Here is a 23,460-nt window from a genome sequence, read left to right on the forward strand (position 1 = left end):
GAGGCTGAGGCAAGAGAATTGCCTGAACCCAGGAGGTGGAGGTTGCAGTGAGCCGAGATCGTGCCATTGCACTCCAGCCTGGGTAACAAGAGCGAAACTCCGTCTCAAAAAAAAAAAAAAAAAGTTGAGAATATTATCCAGAAAATGGAGAAAAAAGACCAAGACATGAAAATAGGACAGAGAGGCCGGGCGAGGTGGCTCATACCTGGAATCTCAGCACTTTGGGAGGCCGAGGCAGGCAGATCACGAGGTCAAGAGATTGAGACCATCCTGGCCAACATGGAGAATGCCCATCTCTACTAAAAATACAAAAATTAGCTGGGTATGGTGGCACACGCCTGTAGTCCCAGCTACTCAGGAGGCTGAGGCAGGAGAATCAGTTGAATCCAGGAGGCAGAGGTTGCAGTGAGCTGAGATCATGCCACTGCACTCCAGCCTGGACAACAAGAGTGAAACTCCATCTCAAAAATAAAAAAGAAAGAAAAAGAAAACAGGACAGAGAAACAAGGAAAATTATAAGACCAGTGTAACAAGGAAAATTACAAGACTAGTTCCGATGACCCAAGAGTTGTAGGGAGAAAAGAGAAAAGAAGAAATCATCAATGGAATAATTTAAGGACATCTCTCAAAACTGAACATCATGAATTTCCAGGTTGAAAGGGTTTATCAAAAGTCTAACACTGTGAATGAAAGCAGACCCACACCAAGCCTGCCGTTATAACATTTCAGAACACTTGGAATGAGATGCTACCATAGGCTTTCAAAGAATCAAGACACAGAATTGCTTCATACTTAATTAACAATGCTGGGGAGGCCAAAAGCCAATGAATCAATTGATTCCTTCAGACTTGTGAGGGAAAAAGATCGTAACTGTGATGGCTAATACTGAGTGTCAACTTAATCGGATTGAAGGATACAAAGTATTGATCCTGGGTGTGTCTGTGAAGGTGTTCCCAAAAGAGGTTAACATTCCCAGTGGGCTAGGAAAGGCAGACCCACCCTTAATCTGGGTAGGCACAATCTAATCAGCTGCCAGTGCGCCTATAATATAAGTAGGCAGAAAAATGTGAAAGGAGAGACTGGCCTGGCCTCCCAGCCTACATCCTTCTCCTGTATTGGATGCTTCTTGCCCTCAAACATCAGACTCCAAGTTCTTCAGTTTTGGAACTTGAACTGTCTCTCCTTGCTCCTCAGCCTGCAGATAGCCTATTATTACGGGATCTTATGAGCATGTGAGTTAATATTTAATCAACTCCCATATATATGGGAGTTGATTAAGTATTATATATATATATATTCCATATATATATCCCTTCTGGAGAACCTGACTAATATAGATTTATGTTATTGTTGTGTAACAAACTGCCCTAAACTTTGGTGGCTTAAAACAATAGTCATTTTATTATATCTCGCATTTTGAAGGGCTCAGGAATTCAGGCAGAGCTTGACTGGCCAATTTTTCCTCTCTATATGACATTGTGGTTACACGATAACATTACCTAATGGCTGGACTGGGCTGGGCTGGAGGATCTAAGATGGCTTCACTCACATGACGTGCCTGGGAAGGGACAACTGAAAGGCTGAGTTCAGCCACGCAGGGCCTTTTTTTTAATAGGCTTTTTTTTTTTTTTTTTTTTAGTAGTTTTAGGCTTATGAAAAATTTGGCGTGATTAAATCATAGGGGTGGATTTCTCTTGCATGGTTTAGCACCATCCCTTTTGGTACTGTCCTCATGAAAAGGAGTGAGTTCTCATGAAATCTTGTCATTTAAATGTGTGTAGCACATTCTCCCTTGCTCTCCTGCTCCTGCTTTTGCCACGTGACATGCCTGTTCCCCTTTTGCCTTCTGCCATGATTAGAAGCTTCCTGAGACCTCCCCAGAAACAGATGCTGCTATGCTTCCTTTACATCCTGCAGAACCATAAGCCAATTAAACCTCTTTCCTTATAAATTACCCAGTCTCAGGTATTTCTTTACAGCAATATAAGAATAGACTAATACAATGATAAAATTAAGGAAAGAAACAAAAGGCAGTTATTAACTCTACAGAAATAAAAATGTTATAAAGAAAATAGAAAGCAATCATAGATTAGTTGTCAATAGATAAATCCTCTTCTAGAGTAAGAAGTGAACAGATAATGTCAAAGACTAAAAATCAAGAAGTAGCCTTGAAAGTATGTTGCTTAGAGATGAAAAGAAAAATATCAAAAGACCCAGCCAGTTCAGGTTGGAATTAGTTGCCATGGGAATGGAGACATGGATACTGGAGGGAAGTGTGGAGTTGCTGTTTATCATCACAAGTCTCATATACACACATAGGTAAGTTATTTGGTTCTATGAGACTCACCACCTCAAGTCTTTGTTGATTTTAGCTTCTCAATTAGACTTCCTCTGGCCACTCTAATTCTCATGTCCTTTTTATCCTTTGCTTCATAGAATTTATAACTTTCTAGCATATGCTGTCATTTGCTTTTTTATAATGTTTAATGCTTTTATTGGTCTTTTTATGTTGAAATATCAACAACACAGAAGCAAGGATCATGTTTTTTGATTTTCCAATATAACTCAAGTGCCTAGAATAATACTTGGAATGTAGCAGGTGCTCAATAAACATCTATTAAGTAAATTAATTTTAAGGTATGTGCATGGGTAGCTTTGATTTTAAAAAATAAATACATCATTCACCTCAAAATTCTACTACAAAACAAAAATCTCACACTTAAAATATTGCTCAGACATCTTGGTCTTCTATTAAAAAACATTATCATTGGTATTCTCAGACTTCAAAAAATGTATACTATTTATAATGCATTCTGAATGCCCAAACAGAATATATGCTTACCTTTCTGAAGCACTGAGACAGTTGCCATGCACTGTGATACAATGAGTAAGATTTCATATAACACTTAATAAACAGTATTATATGTAAGGTTGTGAGATGTGAACTTATTATAATGAAAATAAGACAAAATATATTTGAAGATTATGCAAATATTTTAAGCTAAATTATTATTTTTTAGTTTATATCTTGTCTTGTTTCAAAAAGATTTTAGGAAGCCTATGACAGTATAGAGAACACAATATTTAATTACATTTAAATTAAACTAAATTTCATTGTATTAATTAAACTACTTACATCTAAATTAAGCAAAAGAAAAGGAAAACTCCAAGATGAGACAAAAGGGAGTCAAGAAAATGACTTAAAATATGTATAATTATAGCCTGATACTGGTGTCAAATTTGTCTGTAAGCTCTGTGTCCATTAGTATTAGACTCAGGGAACAGAGATTCAACATATATAAGTTTATTTCTCTCACACAGAAAGGTTTAGAAAATGTGCAGTCTAGAATTGATATGGGAGCTCAACTCCATGTAGTTCTCAGGGATCCAGGCCCCTTCCAGCTGACCCCTCCACCTTTTCAATGTGAACCTTATTCCCATAGTTTAAGATGGCAGCATTCCTAGTCTGGGCAGGAGACTGAAGAAAAGGTACAAAAAAGGAAACAGAGTCATCATCCAATTGTTTCCTAAGAAACATTACCAGAAATTGCCACTGGATAGTTCTAATTCCATCTCATCACCCAGAACTTAGTGATGTGCCACTCCTAGCTGCAAGAGAAGCTGGAAAATGCAATCCTCATTCTGGACAGACATGGGTCTTGCTAAAAATTCTATTATAGTGCATGAAGGGAGAACAGAGCTGAAGGACAATAATAGTGCCAACCATAGCTTTATAGCAACCAAAAAAAAAAAAAAAAGAAAAGAAAACATGGTTAGCTTCAAAATAGCAGAGTTAATAAAGATGAGCAATTGCTCAAGAAATGTACAGCAGTTCTTGGTTAAAAAAAATTTGAAAGGGATGATTCTGGAGGTCTTTGTACAAAAGAAAAAGTTTTATGTCTTCAGCAGTACTCTTACGACACCCGTACAACTCATTTCATAGAACTGCTTCTCATAACAACTGCCAATATTACATTCACAGTTCAAAGAAAACTTGTCAGCAGAGATTTGATTTCTTTGAGTTCGTTTTAACAGTACTTTTAAAAAACTTGATAGAAACATGTTTTTTTTTTAACTTCTTCATGTGAGTCTCCTGACCTTAAATATATACATATGTATTTGTTTCAGAATTAAAGAAAAATCTATTTACCTTCGCTTATGGAAAAGAAACCACTGTAATCACAGGGACTACCAGAATATTTCAAGAAATGGTATGTAGCTTTTCATTTAAGCCTTTACCCTGTAATGATTGATTTTATTTTAGAAGTACCTCAAAAGCTGAGATTTACATAACAAGGACCACAGAATAAAATGAACAGTCTCCCTTCCAACACCATTGCCCTTTCTGAAAGAAGGGCCCTGTGCTTAGAGCCATTTACCCACAGCAAAGGAGAACAAAAACAAGCTGTAGTCAAGGGGTAGACCAAAAGAGCAGATCATTCGCCCATAGCAAAGTTCTAGCAAGGCCAAGGCACAGGATGCTTGAGGCTCAGGAGGGAAGACCTAAATGAGCATTAGCAGAGCAAGAGCAGAGCAAAGTTAAGGTCATTGCAAAAGCTCCGCCTTCTCCAGTGGTGCAAAGTCTCCCACGTTTCTGCTGGGGTTGGAGTTTTCAGTTTCACCTGTGTGGGTTTCAACCTTCCCCCTTGGACCTGGAGGTGGTCTATTGCCACAAGATTCTGATGAAACTTCTGATTGATAAACCATGGCCTGGCTAACGCCTAATGAATTGCCAAGTAATGTTTTGTAACACCATAATGTAGAGATGGTAAACAGTGTGTGTGTTGCCACTCCGTCTTCCTAAGCCTGGGAAAGATATTGCTAATCAGCCTTGGCACTCTTGTCTGCTATGCTCAGATTCTGCCTCAGCAGTTCTTGAAACACAGCACGTCTGACAATCATCATCAACAAATTAGGCTTGGCACATGAAGTTAAACCTATTTGCTATCCCTGTGCTATCTCTAATTAACAAAACATGTTGAGGACTTTTCCAAGCAGCAAGTTTTTAAACTAAACATGTGACCTACAAATAATGCATTTCTTATAATAAATATTCTATACAGAATGAATGCCCCCCTCATCTAAGAACAAAATAGATTTTTTATTAATAAAATAATTACTGTCGTTAACTGAGCTCTTACCAAGTGCTAAGAACACTTGATGTTTATTTCTGTTGATCCTTTCAACAACAGACACTGTAAGGCAAGTATTATTAAATTTCTTCAGTACTAAGATACCATTGATTGTAATAGCTCTAGGGAGTTTTGAGGGAGGAAAAAGGAAGGAAAAATTACAATGTACCCATTGATTGCAGCATTCAACTCAATACCAAATGTGTTAAAATATACTTCTCAGAATTGGGCATGAAAATAATATCCACACTGTCACAGCTGGGGAAATGGAGACATGGAGAAGCCAAGAACCTCTTCTGCAGCCACAAAGGTAGTAAGTTACAGAGGAGACACTTCTACCCACGTTGTCTCACTCCACTCAGATACCAACAAAGATAATAGAGTCATAGAGCTATGATCCCAGATGATCTGCACAAAGAGATCACCCTCATCCCTCTGCATGTGAATACAACCAATAGCTAATGGACAATTACAGTCAAATCTGGCCATGTGACCCATCACAGATACAAAGTGAACATCAGGCCTGTGGCTGCACATTCTTTTTCCTTTAGTGAGATACTCAAATAGCCCCCAACACTGTCAAATATCCTCTGTCAATGAAGATTGTAAAAAACAAAGCACAAAACTCATCTGTGTGGAATATTATGCAGCCCTAGAAAATGATGGCTAAAGGTCAAATATATTTTTATTTGGAAAGGCAAGGCACTGCCAAAAGGAAAATCAGGATATAAAATTGAATCATACAGTTTAGTTTATACCATATTTTTAAAAGAAAAGGAAAAAGGCCAGGTGTGGTGGCTCATGCTTATAATCCCAGCACTTTGAGAGGCCAAGGCTGGTGGATCACAAGGTCAGGAGATCAAGACCATCCTGACTAACACAGTGAAACCCCATCTCTACTAAAAATACAAAAAAATTAGCCAGGCATGGTGGCACATGCCTGTAGTCCCAGCTACTCAGGAGGCTGAGGTGGGAGAAACACTTGAACCCGGGAGGCCAAGGTTTCAGTGAGCTGAGATCACGCCACTGCACTCCAGCCTGGGTGACAGAGTGAGACTCGGTCTCCACAAAAAAAAAAAAAAAAAAAAAATAGGAAAGAAAAAAAAAGGTATACATAGGAAAGATTGGCAGAAAATATAGAAAATCATTATGTTTGATAAATTATGGGTGATTGCTTTCACCTTTTTCTACTTTTCTGTTTCCTGATGTTTATTTTTATATAGAAATACATCTAAAAAACTTGACAGAAACTGAGTCTAGGAGTAGTACAGGGCTTGTCCAAGGTTCTGTAGCTAAAGGTGTGAGGTTAGGGCAGAACACTGTGTGATAGGATTCTGCCAGAAATGCAGGCTGCAAGCTGCTGTTCGTAACTTGTGACTCTAATCCAGCACTTCTCCTTCACAACACCCAGGTGTGCAAAGTCAACATCACCTTACTACCCACAATAAACGCAGTCATCGTTCATAAAACCATAAAGACTAGAGTAAGATAATCCAAAAAGTATACCTAGGACACTTGATAGTAAATCGTTCTCCTTTTGTGATCTGCTCGCTTGACAACATTCCTTTAAAATTCAGATTGAAAAGATAAAAATCGGGGACAGGAGACAGGAGGAGAACCTAATCATGTCAAAATGTGCCCGAAAGCTGTGGCTTTTGTCAGACGTTTTGTCTAGTGAATAAATGCCGGGGAAGAGGGGATATTTTCTTCCTTTTAATTTGTAGTCCTTATAAATGCATAAAATGTTTACTTTGTCTAGTATTACTTATTTGACTCTCCTCGACTAATTTTCTAAGACTGTAATTCTAAAAAGATATTTTTTTAGTTTCTCAGTTACTCATTATTTAATGTTCTGGTTCTATTCTCCAGCCCCTCTTCTTATTTTCTCTTGAGTTTCCTTGTTGTGGACTCTCTTTTGATATTATGCAGCATGTAACCTGACTATCCATGCCAAATTACTTCAATTACTCTCCATGGTTTTTATTAGATATAGGAAAAGTCAGCTTTTCACATTCTGCATATTTTTGGGGCTACACTTATTTTTCAGAACCAGCAAGAAAGAAAGGGAAAAAAGGGAAGAGTTGAATAGAATACTAAAGTGTTTCTTAAAAATTGAATAGTAAGAATTAAAGAAACAGCTCCTATTTTCATCCTGATCCTTATGTAAGAGATCTCGAAAACATCTACACACAACTCTATCATGAACCCCAGTCAGTGACTATAATGCATTTTTTTAATTTTTTTGAGACAGAGTCTCGCTCTTTCACCAAGACTGGAGTGCAGTGGCACGATCTCAGCTCACTGCAACCTCCACCTCCTGCGTTCAAGCGATCCTCCTGCCTCAGCCTCCCGAGTAACTGGGATTACAGGCACATACCACCACACCCGGCTATTTTTTGTATTTTTAATAGAGACAGAGTTTCACCATGTTGGCCAGGCTGGTCTCAAACTCCTGACCTCAGGCAATCCACCTGCCTTGGCCTCCCAAAGTGCTGGGATTACAAGCGTGAGCCACCGCACCCGACCCTATAATGCATTTTAAAACAGAGAATGGAGAAGTCATCTTTAATTCAGGGAATGATTCTCTGGTGCAGAGGTTAGGAACGACAGGTGTCCTGCCAAGTCTTTTTTACAATCAACAGAGGAGAGAGTTGCAGTGGCTCTCAGAAACTCCCAGATACCAAAATGGCTCAAGGTGGGAGGCAGCCAGCACATGAAAGAGGGAAGGACCCAAGAACTGCAGAGCAGCCTGTCTCCTCTGGTCCTTCTCCAAGGTGGAAATGGGGCCCCAAAAACAGAACGCGGCCCTTTCTCTCCTGATTGCCTCATGTAATTGTCTCTTTTCCTTGAAATATAAAGTAGACTGGTTTTGACTTTGGGTCCTGGAATTGGTGTATGGCTTGGGCCAATCATTGAGTCTCTCTTGCCTGTGTCTGCATCTGTAAAATGGGGATCATGGTTCAGTGAGCACAGTTGCCAAAGGTGACCCTGGATCTCATTCAGGGTTGCCCAGACAACAAACCAGCTTGAGTGAATCATCTTCCCCATCCTCCTGGGGGAGAGGTTGCACCCAAACTCACTGGGGTAAGCTGGTGCTGGAGAAAGCTGCCTTCTGATCTTTTGCAAACCCAGCTTTTCTCCATTAAAGCCAGTTCTTTAAACTATTCCATGTGACATTGTGGAATTCATCATGAAACCTGGTGCGTGACTGACCAGATATGGCCCACCTTACACACAGGGATGGGAATAGTACATACCTGAGCTTCATGGGGTTGCTGAAGGCTGAATGAGAAACACAGGGCTTCATAAATGTCCAGCATTAGGGTACCAGTGAAACAGCGTTGCTAATTTCCCCTACCATCTGTATTATTATTTATTTACTCAGTGTTTTTGAAAAATCAGTTGCTTTTTCTTTTCTTTATTTTCTTTCTTTTTTTTATTGTTTGTTTGTTTTTGAGACAGAGTCTCAATCTGTCACTTAGACTGGAGTACAGTGGCATGGTCATAGCTTGCTGTAACCTCAAACACCTGGGCTCAAGTGATCCTCCCACCTCAGCCTCCCAAGTCCTGGGACCACAGGCATGCACCACCACATCTGACTTTTTTTTTTTTTTTTGGTAGAAGCAGGGATCTCGCTACATTGTCAAAGCAGGTCTTGAACTCTAGGGCTCAAGCAATCCTCCTGACTCAGCCTCTCTAAAAGCTGGGATTACAGGTGTGAGCCACTGTGCCTGGCCCAATCGTTTTTTCAATGTCAAAAGGTTTTTTGTCATTGTTAGCAATAACTTTATTTTTTATTTATTTTTTGTTGCTATGTAATAGATGTACAGATCTTCAGAGTATATGTGATAATTTGATACATTTATATAATCTAATCAGGGTAATGGGGTTATCTATCACCTTAAATATTTCTCTTTTCTATATGCTAGGAACATTTCAATTATTCTCTTGTAGCTATTTTGAAACGTACAATAGATTAATATGAACTACAGTTGCCCTACTGGTCTATAGAATGCCAGGTCATATTTCCTCTATCTGTATATTCGTACCCATTAATCAACTTCAAAATGTTTTTAAGAGAAACAAGTCGATTCAAAAAAATAAATAAATTCAAAAGCTACATGTTAATAATAAGAAGGCCTGTGGCTCCTAGAATTAGAGGGTAGCAGAAGGGCTCCAGGGTTGAATACCCAGGCCCCAAGAGACAGCGGAGGCAGCAGGTAGCCGGGGCAGCTGAATGGGCCTGGAGTATCATGCAGAAAGAAGGGGCTCCCTCTGCAAGGAAAAAGCTGGGCTAGGAGGAGGAGTGGGAAGTGATGGATGCTGAGATTGACAGAAGTGAGCAGCAGCAGATGGACTCCTGAGGGGCAAGAGATGGTTGCAGCCTGGGGAGTGGGCTCAGGACTCCATTTGGGGAGGAACCAGGAGGTAAGGACATGAATTAAGGGGGAGAGGAGACAGTGCCGAGGGCCAGGCAGCCAAAAATCCCTGAGGATGGTGGGGCTAAGGATTGGAAGGGACTGGAGAGCAGCCTTGGCTGATTGAGCTGGGAGCTCTGGAACATGCTGGGGGTGGAGGCTTAAGGTAGAGGAGAAGCAGATGAGGGGTTTCAGCCTCTCTCCAGCAAAAAATGTCCACCCTTCGGGAGATAAGACCATCAGCAAATGGCTCCCGGCAGTACCCAGCTGGGGAGGCCAGCAGGACAAATGTGGATGCTGAACCGCCTCCTACCCCTGTGCTGTAGATTTCACTCTTCGAGACCTGGGCATTATTCCTGGGGGCCTCATTCTCAGTGAGAACTCAGTAAATACTAGACTTTATTCATCCCTCCCCGTCCCTGTGTGATCTCATGCCCCCACATTCCTACGCCCAGCAGAAGGGGTCAGCCACTCCACCTGGCTCACCAGGCAAGCCCTTTGCTCATGCCTCTGTTGTTCCACTTTCCTTGTGCGGTTCAGTTATTTGCTTTGAGACGGATGTCCAGTGCCACAGGGAACAGGAGCCACGTGGGGCCGATATTGGTATTCCTGACAGTTAGCTCAGCCTCTGCTTCACATAGCAGCGACGTGTACATCTAACACACATTTCTTTTTAACCTAAATGAGCCAGGTGTCACATCAAACCTTTGAGAATAACTAAAGGGCAAATGGTAATCCAACTAAATCCAGCTTGCCAACTGATAAACCTCCAAGGTGGGCAAAAACCACAACCGGCAAGATTATGTTTCATTTAAAATAAAGCATAAGAACCACTATGAGATATCACCGCACACCAGTTAGAAGGTTCACTATCAAAAAAACAGAAGACAACACACAGGATGTGGAGAAACGGGAAGCTTGTGTACTGTTGGTGGGAAGGCAAAGTGGTATAGCTGCTACAGAAAAAGGTATGGAGTTTCCTCCAAAACTTAAAAATTAAACTACCGTATGATCCAGCAATCCCACTTCTGGGTATTTATCCAAAAGAATTGAGGATCTCAAAGAGCTACGTGCACTCCCGTGTTCATGGAGGCGTTCTTCGTGACAGCCAAGAGTTGGAAACAGCCTAAATGTTTATCAACAGATGAATGGATAAAGAAAACGTGGTCTACACATACACAGTGGAATACTATTCAGCCTTTAAAACAGGACATTCTGCAACATCAACGGCATGAATGGATCTTGAGGACATTATGCTAAGTGAAATAAGCCAGTCACAGAAGGATGAATACTGCCTGATTCCATTTACATGAGGCATCTAAATAGTCAAACTCACAGAAGCAGAGAGTAGAATGATGGTTTCCAATGACTCGGGACAGAGGAGGGAAATGGGGAGTTGCTATTCAACTGGTCTAAAATTTCAATTATGCAAGATCAGTGAGTCCTCAGGATCTGCCATGTGACATTGTGCCTAGAGATGACAGTATCGTATTGTGCACTTAAAAATTCACTAAGAGAACAGTTCTCATGTTAAGTGTTCTTATCACAAGAGAACATAAAAATAGATAAAAGACAAAAAAAAAGAGTAGAAGAAAAACAAATAGTAAAGTGGTATAAAATATGTTTTTAAGTAGGGGCTGGGCGCGGCTCAAGCCTGTAATCCCAGAACTTTGGGAGGCCAAGGCGGGCAGATCACTTGAGGTCAGGAGTTTGAGACCAGCCTGACCAACATGGTGAAATCCCATCTCTACTAAAACTACAAACAAATTTGCCAGGTGTGGTGGTGGGCCCCTGTAATCCCAGCTACTTGGGAGGCTGAGGCAAGAAAATCACTTGAACCCGGAGATGGAGGTTGCAGTGAGCCAAGATCGTGCCATTGCACTCTGACCTGGGCAAAAGAGTGGAAACTCCATCTCAAAAAAAAATAATAATAATAATATATATATACACACATACATAAACATACACACACACACACACACACACACACACATTTTGTAAGTAAATACAAATCTGCAAGGCAAAACTTATCTGCTTTTGAACACAAATCAATCCCAAGCCTAAATTTTCACTGCGGCCGCCATGGCATGCAGAGAAGAAGGCACTGAGATGCACACAGGCCCTCTTTATAGTTTGCAAACAAGACTTTCCTCGCTTGGAACATAATGTCTTTTTCACTGGCAGGCATCTTCATATTGTTTTTGCAAGCTTAGCAAAACCTTTGGGGTTATTTTGTTTTCACAAATTCTAAAGTGTTTAATGGCATGTTTTCCTGGGATGAGGCTTCCATTCATACAGTAAGGGGCCTCCCCTCTCTGTCCACCCACTTACAGGGAGGGCAGGGAGCACAGGACTCACATGAAATGTCTGGATATTTTAAGAAATGAGAATTTTAACACTTCACTGAAGTGCCTGTGTTTACAGTCTCACCTGCTCATCTTCCCACCCTCTTGCTGCATACCACATGTGGTCTGGAACTTCTTAGGCTGCTCCCTATCCCCAACCCACACTCTGAAAAAGCCTCATCTTGCTTGTTCCCTTCTTTGGGGTTTGGTTAAAACATCTGTAAAATGGGAGAGAATCTGGCAGACCTAGAGAAACTAGAAAAGGGGGCAAGATTGAGGCTAGCATGTGCAATTCACATTCAGGTCAGGAAGGCTGAGGAGAGGGGAAGAAGGGGAGAGGAGAAGAAAAATGTGGGCAGGGAGGGGTGAAGAAAGACTTTCTCAAGGAGATTGAGGAGGGAGGTCCTGGAGCAGAATCAGTGAAGGGAAACCCCAGAAGAGAGGGGAAGTGGGTGTGCATTGCAGTTATGCTATGAGCACAGCTCAGTACTCCCTTTAGATGACTGTTGGACTGTTTTCTCAACACAGCACTGCTCTGAGAATGAACCGCAAGAGAAAGTAGGATGATGACTTTGGTGCCCAATGAGTCAGAAAGGCTTGCAAGAGTGAGGAACAGCTCCAGAGAGTTCACCAGGCCCTGGCTGTTAACAGGCACCAAAATATTTCCCTGCACAATGTGCCTCTTTGGCATAAGGATTATTTTGAGCTAAAGGCCATTTAGAACTGGCAGATGCAAGGACAGTTTTTCTTTTATAAAGGAAATGTACATTTGTAAAAGGTGTCTCCCACTCCCTGTACCAGGAGGAGGAGGACTCTTAACACCTGTTATCAGTGGGGAAGGCACCTTACTCTTAAACTTAAATCTGCATAGCAAACCTTACTAAACAACCCCTGTTTACCATACTTTTCCTCCCTACCTTCCCATAACTTGCCTCCCCCAACTCAGACTCCCAAATTCCTTTTCCTTTAGCCTAGGGTAGTATATATAAGCCCAAGTTCTAATTGCCCCTTTGGGTTACACATTGCTAGATGCTCCCATGTATACACGTGCAATGCACATATTAATAAACTTCTATTTCTTTTCTCCTGTAAATCTGCCTTTGGTCAATCTAACAAGCAGGGCCCCAGCTGCAACACCTAAGCTGGGTAAAGGAAAATATTTTTTTCTTCCCCTACAGTGTTCAGCCAAAGGAAAGGTGCTGCCTCTGAGAGATATCCTAACAAAAATAGACACAAGGGAGCAGTCCGTCCTGCTGTTAACCTACAGAGACCTGACAGAAAAAAATTTGCTTCCTCAATAGACAAGAAGATTGTCAAAGGAGCTTGCCCTGGGCACAAGAAAACCACTATTCAGGCCTTACTCCAAAGCCAGACAGAATAGGTTGATGTTCTTACAGGTCCTAAACAGTTAATCATATGTTTTACCCACCAATATTGTCAGGAACCATTGTTCAGGGCCCAATTCTCCATGGCCATCCATTAGCAGAATGTGTAAATTTCGCTGGAGAGTTGTTTGAGGTTGCTATTATTACTTTCATAGATTTTTAGCTAATACTAAGTATCTTCTCTGTTAAGTGTACTCTGAATGAAAAGACCCCCCCAAACAGGCTTTGTGTCACCACCATGACTGTTTATTCACCTGGGCGCAGGCAGGCTGAATCTGAAAAGAGAGTCAGCAGAGGGCGGTGGGATAGGAGTTGGTTTTATAGGTTTAGGTTATGCTTTATAAAGTTACAGTTCAGAGCAGTTTTTTCAAGCTAGGAGGGGGTCCTAGGGTCTGGAATCACAAAGTTTACCTGTCAGTTGAGCAAGGTCAGTTGCAAAGTCCCATTGCCTCATCAGTTGAGGCGGGAATAAGAAACAATAGAAGAATGTCTCAAAGTTAATTAGGCACCCCAGGGGTTGGTCATTCTTCTCTTTTTGTGATCTTCCAGTTACTTCAGACTTTCTAGTTGCAGGAACTCATCTGGAGGTGTACATGCAGGTCACAGAGGTTACCATGCAGTCCATGGTGCAGTCAGTCAGCCTAAAAGACCTTACATTCTCTAAGCCAGACATTCTGTTAAGTACTTTATACACTCCATCTTCATTTAATTCACAGAGAAACACCATTTTACAGATGAGAAAACTGAGGCTCACAAAGGTTTAGTAACTTGCCCAAAGTCCTTTAGCTTGTCAGGGGTATATCAAGCCCTGTCTGTCTCATACTAAAGACCATGCTCTCAACCATGCCATACTGTCCCCTATTTGGGTTCTGGCTTCTAAAATCACCACTCTGCTGCTTCAGACTGTTAGCAGCAGGGAATCCATATGGGTCTGCAGAAACCTCAATTGTTGCCTCCTCAGAAGAAAGAATTCAGTTGGGGGCATTGGGCAGACGGAGAGAATGAGGCACGTTTTAGAGCAGGAGTGAAAGTGTATTTAAAAGTTTTAGAGCAGTGGCCAGGCATGGTGGCTCACACCTATAATTCCAGCACTTTGAGAGGCTGAGGCAGGCAGATCACTTGAGGTCAGGAGTTCGAGACCACCCTGGCCAACATGGTGAAGCCCCATCTGTACTAAAATAAAAATACAAAAAATTAGCCAGGGCATGGAGGCGCATGCCTGTAATCCCAACAATTCAGGAGACTTAGGCAGAAGAATCGCTGGAACCCAGGAGGTGGAAGTTGCAGTGAGCCGAGATCGTGCCACTGCACTCCCGCCTGTGTGACAGAGCAAAACTCCGTCTTGGGGAAAAAAATAAATAAATAAAGTTCTGGAGCAGGAACAAAAGGAAGTAAAGTACAGTTGGAAGAGGGCCAAGCTGGTGACAGGAGAGATTCAAGTGCGTGGTTTGACCTTTGACTTGGGATTTTATATGCTGGCATTCTATATGCACATGTGGTGTGCCAGCACTTGGGAGGGGTCTCTACACAGTGTGTTCACTGAGGTTATACACATGCTCACGTGAGGCATTTTTCCCTCACCAGTCAAGTCTTCCTGGAGGAAGGTCAAATGCCAGTTAAATGCCACCGTTTTGCCTCTTAGTGCGTATGCTTGGGTCCACTCACCTGACTCCTATGATCTTATGGAGCAGCTGCTGATCACCAGTTTCAGGTGTTTTCTATGTATTGGGAGCCAGTTTTTTACTGGTGCTGGCTGTGACCAATTATTATTTTAGAGAGATGGTCACCTGGCATTCCAGGGGGCAGGAGACCTCCCCTGCCCTGCTCATGTCTGACTAGCTACCTGCTCTGACAAGACAGTGAACTCCTGTCCTGGAGTATGCTGAATGTCAGAATTAAATACCTGAACCCAGGGAACCCAGTACTCTGCCAGTCCTCTTTATCAAAAGTGGCCTTCTTGAGACGAGATAGAGGCCAAAAATAAATAAATAAGGATGAAGAGACACACTATAAATGAGTATTAATCCAGGCTTAGCTGAATTCAGTTACACATATAAGGACTAACTATTTTTGTAACCCTGTCTCCCACCATGATCTCTATTATGGAACAAAATAGGTTTTGTACCTTTAACTAGCTAACTGAGCTTCTACTATTGTATTCTTGCCAAAAATTGCATAACCTGAGTTTAATCATGAGGAAACAATACAAACTAACATTAGGAACATTCTACCAAAAAAAAAAAAAAAAAGGCCAGTACTACTTAAAAGTGTCAAGGTCATGAAAGACAAAGAAAGACTAAGCAATCAATTTAGATTAAAAGGACACTAAGGAGATGCGATAGCTGAATACAGTATATGATCCTAAATCAGATTCTAGCCCAGAACACAGTCGTTACGGGAACAGTTAGTGAAATTTAAATAAGGTCTATAGATTAGGCAACAGTATTATACCAGTGTGGATTTCTTCATTGTCCTCAATGTACTATAATTATTGAAGATGTTCACATGTGGCCAGGCACGGTGGCTCATGCCTGTAATCATAACACTTTGGGAAGCCAAAGCAGGTAGGGTTGCATGATCTCAGGTGTTCAAGGCAAGCTAAGGCACAGCGAGACCCCCTCTACTAAAAAAAAAAAAAATCATCCAGGTGTGGTGGCACACACCTGTAGTCTCAGCTATTCAGGAGACTAAAGTGGGCTTGAGCCCCAGAGGTAGAGGCTACAGCGAGCCGTGTTTGTGCCACTGCACTCTAACCTGAGCAACAAAGTGAGACCCTGTCTCAAAAAAAAAAAAAAGATGTTTGCATTTAGATAATCTGAGTGAAGGCATGTACAAATCCTTCATTCTACTTTTGCAACTATTTGGAAATCATTTCAAAATGAAAATTTGGAAACAATTTTTAAAAAGCCACAGAAAAGAGTATTGGAAAGCAGCGAAGAAGTCACCTTTGTCAAACTCAAGCAGGCACTCACTCAGTAAGTATCTGGTGAGCCCAACTACTGGGTTGAGCATTTGATCTCAACCCAAAACCTTGAGAGGATAATGACAGAAATTATTTATAACAAAACAATGAGGACATTTCTGCTTGGGGAGCCTTGATACAGTGTGGTGACAGCAACAGAGACAGATTCTAGTACCAAGTTTCGAGATGCTTCATCTAAAAGGCAAATGCTTATAGATACACTCAATGCCTACAGCATCCAAACCTGCTGTTTCTGCTAAGGACAAAATGCGTCTCCAAGATACAGTGTTTAATCTCTAGAAACTTTTTTTTTTTTTAGACAGAGCCTCACTCTGTTGCCTAGGCTGGAGGGCAGTGGCATGATCTCAGCTCACTGCAACCTCCACCTCCCAGGTTCAAGCAATTCTCCTGCCTCAACCTCCCAAGTAGCTGGGTATAGGCATGCACCATCACACCCAGCTAATTGTTGTATTTTTAGTAGAGATGGGGTTTCACCATGTTGGCCAGGCTGGTCTCAAACTGCTGACCTCAGGCGATTCGCCCGCCTCGGCCTTCCAAAGTGCTGGAATTACAGGCATGAGCCACGGTGCCTGGCCAATCACTAGAAACTTTTTAAAAAGAAACAATTCAATATGACATATCTCATATAGAGGGAAACAAATCACTCTTTTATTACTCGTGTATTTATTATTTATTATTCCCATTTTTAATACCTTCAAGTTTTCGAAATTTAAAGTTTCATTAAATAATGGAGACACTGATTCAAGTGGGACTATTTCTTAGGATGTACCCATGCAACTCTTCCTGGCTTACTGTTTCCTGCAAGCGATCTAGATAGGAGCAGGGTATGACAGTGATTGTAATGTGAGGAGTGTGTGCTTTTGATCCATCTGTTTTGTCAGGATTTTTATCCCTCACTGCTTGAAACAGCACAACTACAGAGGGAAAATTCGGAAGCAAATGCCTTACACTTTTTTAATGTCATTGGCAATGTCCAGGGCTCCCGAAGTCCTAGTGGGATGTCCTTTCAACAGATGTCTTTTGTTTAGGGCTTGAGATAAAGGACATCACAGAAAGTTATCTGCTGCTTGTATTGATAGCTTGAGCAAGCTGCCATTTCTATTAGCTCCAAAGCATCCCGGGATGAGCCTTTTACCTCTGCTCTTCTCTTTCACTTTCCTTCTGTTTATTTTCCACTTGACTTTGCCCCACCACTCCCCTCCTCTCTTTTCTCTCCAATATTGCAATAGGTGCTAGAAATAGAAAGATGAGAAAGACAAAGCCCCTGCCTTCAGGGAGATCTTCACCAAACGAGAAACAGAGACAAAAATGGAAGTCATTGTGCTTCTGGTAAAAGGGAAGTGGAATAAAGGCAAGCTGAGGCCTCTGGACGTAAAAAGCACTTAACTCTGTCTGGACAAGTAGAGGAAGACTGAGTTAAAATGTGAGCTGAGAGCCCTGAAGAAATAATAGGAGTTCAATAAGGACAGGGAGATGGTGACTCAGAGCTGGAAGGCTCTGAGAGCAGGACATCTTTGAGGAAGAGGGAGAGAGAAGTGTGACATGGCTGAAAGATGTTTGTGGGGCTGTGTCAGGTTTTGAGACTGGAGGCAGATTCCAGCCACCGTGGGAAGGCTATTATTATACATTCCTTTAAAAATCTGTTTTAGAGAATCATTTAGCTGAAATTCAGAACCACACTTGTAAATCTGAAAGCATTTACAGTAGTAGAAACACCATTAGCAATTGCCACAACAAACAATTGTTAAGTGCCTGCTATTTTGAGCTCAAGTTCAATATATTAATCTCAATGTTTCTGCTTATTGCAAGCAAATATTTTTAGAGAAGCAAAAGAATTTAAATTCTCATGATGGATTTTTTTTTCTTTTTCTTTTTCTTTTTTCTTTTCTTTTCTTTTCTTTCTTTTTTTTTTTTTTTTTTTTTTTGAGATGGAGTTTTGCTCTTGTTGCCCAGGCTGGAGTACAGTGGCACAATCTTGGCTCACTACAACCTCTGCCTCCCAGGTTCAAGTGATTCTCCTGCCTCAGCCTCTAGAGTAGCTGGGATTACAGGCATGCACGACCACGGCCAGCTAATTTTGTATTTTTAGTAGAGACGGGGTTTTGCCATGTTGGACAGGCTGGTTTCAAACTCCTGACCTCAAGTGATCCACCCGCCTCGGCCTCCCAAATTGCTGAGATTATAGGCATGAGCCACTGCACCCGGCCCATGATGGATTTTTTAACTGGATTATAGCAAATCATTCTCCTGAAAATGCCTTCTAAATCATAAAATAAAAGCAAAATCTGCAATATTTAAAGTTCTAATTCATGTTCAATAATGTTAATAGATGTATTTGAAGTCAGTGTATGACACCGCATTTTTCAAGATCTTTTCATACTCTTCTTAACAGATTCCAGTTTCTGGTTTCAAGTACAATGGAGTAAACAAACCCCACCCTGTCTCTCCCACTGAAAATAGCTATAAAACCTGGACAGAGTGTATGGAATAGCTGGAGCACTCTGTAAAGTAAATAGCAGGCCAAGTGAAGAAGAAAACCAGAATTAGGGCCACCAAACCAGCAGTGAGGTTAGCATTGTGCTGACCTCTGCTATCTCCCAACCTGGACTCAAGGCAGCCCAAAACCCAGAAGTGGCCAGTGGCACAGAGAGGATACTTCAAGAAGAAACTCTCTAGTTCTCACTCTAGAGATGGAAAAGTGGCCTCCTGGCAGTGACAGCAGAAATAGTGGTGACATATAAGTGCCTAGAATTCCAAGGAGGTTGGAGGGAGACTGCCTCTCCACTGGAAGAGTTGTGGTCCCAGGAAGGTAGGGCAAACCCCCATTGCATTTTTTCTTGTTCTGTCCTCCCATTACTTGGAGTCACCATGAGTGAATTTTTAGGAAGAGCACAGCAGGGTGGAGCACTAAAGCCCCAACCTTCTGGCTACAGGACCAAATTGCAGAGCCCAGGAAACCAGAAAGTACTAGAGAGCTCATGGGACGGGAGAATCTTCAGAAAGCAACTCCTTAAAGGTGTTTCTGGATATGCATTCATGGAGGGATAACCAATGCTGGGATTATGTAAACCTTTCTCTTCTTTCAATGCCCTGCACCTTATTTAAAAGAGACTGGGTGAATCAGAGTTCTGATTTTAAAGGCCCTTTTCTTCTCTTCACTGGAGACAGGTAGGCTCTCCATTTGGACCATCTTGACAAATAAATAAAATGCTCCTATTCCAAGGTCAGACCTCTTTCACTTCTCCAAACTATGATTGCAGGGATCAGAGTATAGACTTATTGAGGGTAAAGTGCCAGTTCCTGAAATGTTTGCCTTACGTTGCCACGTCCCACAGGCTAGGAGGTATCTATCTTTTCTTGCTGCAGTAAGCAGTTTCTCTAATGATAGCAGCAGCAGCAACACGACAAGCAGCTGGGGAGAAGTCTATATGCAGTTGAAGAAAAACAATAGGAATGGGGAAAAGACACAAAATGTTGCTGAGTCTGGCAAAAGGATAATAGAACAACAGAAAAAGGAAATTAAGAAGGAAGAGGGTAATTTTGGGGATTACATAAGCAAATTACATAATCTCAAAAAAAAAAAAGATTTCCAAAAGGAAATAAACATAGAAGGCACAAGAACTCTCCTGGAGTAAAGAGAATTCTAGGCTCCTAGTATGGAAACCTACTATGAAAATAGACATTTGGGTAACGAACAGACAAGTCCTCACTCTGTGGCTGTTTGTGATTGCTTTTTAAAAATTTACCGTAGCTAGTTGCCATTGGTCTCCCATCTTTGTCCTGAGTGGCCAAGCGACCCAGGGGTGTGGGCACAGGAGGGGAAGACCATGTGGCATGTGACAACAGGCTTTCATTTTCATTTTCTCCAAGCTCTGTGGGTGCTCTACACCTCACATTCCCAGCTGTACCCTAAACAATGAAGAAAATTATTGCTCTGACCTCGTGCTTCATTTTTCCCCACTCATGGCTTGAGCTTTCCTTAGTTTTCCTTTCTCATTAAGAAAAAATAAAAGAATGAGAATTAAACATCTCCTGATCTATTATCTCACTGAAAATAAGAAGCCAAGAGTCCGGGGACTGGAACAAAATGAATGAAGGGCCCAGCCGATGCGTGTGCCACCACAAGATTCACACAGTGCGTGGGGGCTGTGCTTCTTCTCTTCTGTCCTCTGGAGGACAACAGGGACCACTCATAACCGGAAAGACAGGATCCCCTCTACCGAGCACTCAGTGTTATGAAATCCGGCACCTTCCCTGAGCAGAGATAATAAGCCTCAAATCACATTGGCTATTCCTCTTTTTGAGCATTGGGATTCGATTTTCATTAACGTTTTAAAATTGTTTTCTGGGTGTGATGGCTCATGCCTGTAATCCCAGCACTTTGGGAAGCAAAGGTAGGTGGATCACCTGAGGTTAGGTGTTCAAGACCAGCTTGGGCAACATGATGAAATCCCATCTTTACTAAAAATACAAAAATTAGCCAGGCACGGTGGTGGGCACTGGTAATCCCAGCTACATGGGAGGCTAAGGCAGGAGAATCCCTTGAACCCAGGAGGTGGAGTTTGCAGTGAGCCAAGATTGCACCACTGCACTCCAACCTGGGTGACAGACAAAAAAAAAAAAAATGTTCCCAGTGCTCAATTATGTGTCTACCCCCATAGATACTATTGGGAAGGTATTGAGGCTGTGTCCAGCTCGTCTGTTAATCCCTGCTTTATGGCAGGCACACGCCAGTGCTCAAGAAATGAATGGAGTAGGTAAAGGAACAAATGCACATTGAAATGAACTGATTACTCTTTATTTGTAAGATTATGTGTATTTTTAATAATTCCTGGGCAGCATTCCCCTTGAGAACTGAAACAAGAAAAGGATGCCCACTCTCATCACCCCTATTCAGCATAGTACTGGAAGTCCCTGCCAGAGCAATCAGGCAAAAGAAAGCTATAAAAAGCATCCAAATAAGAAAAGAAGAAGTCAAACCATCTCTCTTCACTACAATGTGATTCTACACCTAGAAAACCCTAACGACAGCTGGGCATAGTGGCTCACGCCTGTAATCCCAGCACTTTGGAAGGCCGAGGCGGGCAGATCACGACATCAGGAGTTCAAGACCAGCCTGGCCAATGTAGTGAAACCCCATCTCTACTAAAAATACAAAAATTAGCCAGACATGGTGGTGCAGGCCTGTAGTCCCAGCTACTCAGGAAGCTAACGCAGGAGAATCGCTTGAACCTGGGAGGCAGAGGTTGTGGTAAGTTGAGATCACGCTACTGCACTCCAGCCTGGGCAACAGAGCAAGACTCCATAAAAACAAAACAAAACAAAACAAAACAAGAAACCTAAAGACTGCGCCAAAAGGCTCCGGGAACTGGAACTGATAAACAACTTTAGCAAAGTTTCAGGGCACACAATCAATGTACAAAAATCAGTAGAGTATCTATACATCCATAACATTCAAGCTGAGAGCCAATCAAGAACATAATCCCATTTCTAATATCCCAAGAAAATAAAATACCTAGAAATACATCTAACCAAGGAAGTAAATGATCTCTACAAGGAGAACTAAAAAACGTTGCTGAAAGAAATCATGAATGACACACACACACAAAAAAAAAAATGGAAAAATATTCCATGCTCATGAATTGGAAGAATCAATATTGTTAAAATGGCCATACTGCCCAAAGCAATCTATAGATTCAATGCTATCTCTATGGAGCCACCAATATCATTTTTCACAGAACTAGAAAAAAAACTATTCTAAAATTCATATGGAACAAAAAAAGAAGCTTGAATAGCCAAAGCAATCCTAAGTAAAAAGAACAAAGCTAGAGGCATCACATTACCCAACTTCAAACTATACTATAAGGCTACAGAGGCCAAAACAGCATGGTACTGGTACAAAAACAGACACATAGACCAATGGAACAGAATAGAGAGCCCAGAAATAAGAAGGCACACCTACAGTCATCTGATCATCAACAAAGTCAACAAAAATAGGCAATGGGGAAAGGAATCCCTATTCAATAAATGATGCTGGGATAGCAGACAAGCCATAGGCAGAAGAATAAAATTAGAACCGTATCTTTCACCATACAATATCTTTCACCTACAAAAATTAACTCAAATGGATTAAAGATTTAAATGTAAGACCTCAACTATAAGAATCCTAGAAGGAAACCTAGGAAACATGATTCTAGACATTGGCCTTGGGGAAAAAAAATTATGACCAAGTCTTCAAAAGCAATTGCAACAAAAACAAAAACAAGTGGGACCTAATTAAACTAAAGAGGTCTGGACAGCAAAAGAAAACATCAACAGAGTAAACAGACAACCTACAGAATGGGAGAAAATACTCACAAACAATGTATCCAACCAAGGTCTAATATCCAGAATCTATAAGGAATTTAAACAATTGAAGAAGCAAAAACCAAATAACCCCATTTTAAAAATGAGCAAAAGACATGAAGAGACACTTCTTAAAAGAAGACATATAAGCAGCCAACAAGCAGATGAAAGAAGACTCAACATCATTAATCATCAGAGAAGTGCAAATCAAAACCACAGTAAAATACCATCTCACACCAGTCAGAATGACTATGATTAAAAAGTCAGAAAACAACAGGTGCTGGCAAGGCTGCAGAGAAGAGCCTTATACATTGCTGATGGGAATGTAAATTAGTTCAGCCACTGTGGAAAGCAGTTTGGAGATTTCTCAAAGAGCTTTGAGAACTACCATTTGAACCAGCAATCCCGTTACTGGGTATATAACCAAAAGAAAATAAATTATTTTACCAAAAGGACATATGCACTCATATGTCCATCACAACACTATTCACAATAGCAAAGACATGGAATCAACCTAGGTGCCCATACAGTGGAATGAATAAACAAAATGTGGTACATTACACCATAGAATACTATGCAGCCATGAAAAGAACTAAATAATCTTTGCCAGCAACATGGAGGCAGCTAGAGGCCATTGTCCTAAGCAAATTAATGCAGAAACAGAAAACCAAGTACCATGTGTTCTCACAAGTAGGAGCTAAACAATGGATACTCATGGACATAAAGATGACAAGGACAGACACGAGTACTAGATGTGAGGAGGGAAGCAGGGGGGCAAGGATTGAAAATGACAGTCAGAATGGTGATTATTAAAAAGTCAAGAAACAGATGCTGGCAAGGTTGCAGAGAAAT

The 23,460-nt window shown here is 41.4% G+C and overlaps 1 protein-coding gene across 3 annotated transcripts in view; it reads left to right on the forward strand.

Annotated features, from left to right (window-relative positions):
- The window catches only part of AOAH (acyloxyacyl hydrolase), a 196,896-nt gene that overhangs the window by 135,260 nt on the left and 38,176 nt on the right, over nt 1-23,460 (forward strand). For all 3 annotated transcript variants that reach the window (XM_064380450.1, XM_012461274.2, XM_012461275.2), the window contains one exon: nt 4,129-4,211. In XM_064380450.1, the coding sequence (XP_064236520.1) occupies nt 4,129-4,211 (83 nt within the window). The remainder of the gene's footprint in view (nt 1-4,128; nt 4,212-23,460) is intronic.

The sequence above is a fragment of the Aotus nancymaae genome, unplaced genomic scaffold, assembly GCF_030222135.1.
Source record: "Aotus nancymaae isolate 86718 unplaced genomic scaffold, 86718_ANA_hifiasm-v0.15.2.pri h1tg000025l, whole genome shotgun sequence".
NCBI classification, from domain to species: Eukaryota; Metazoa; Chordata; class Mammalia; order Primates; family Aotidae; genus Aotus; species Aotus nancymaae.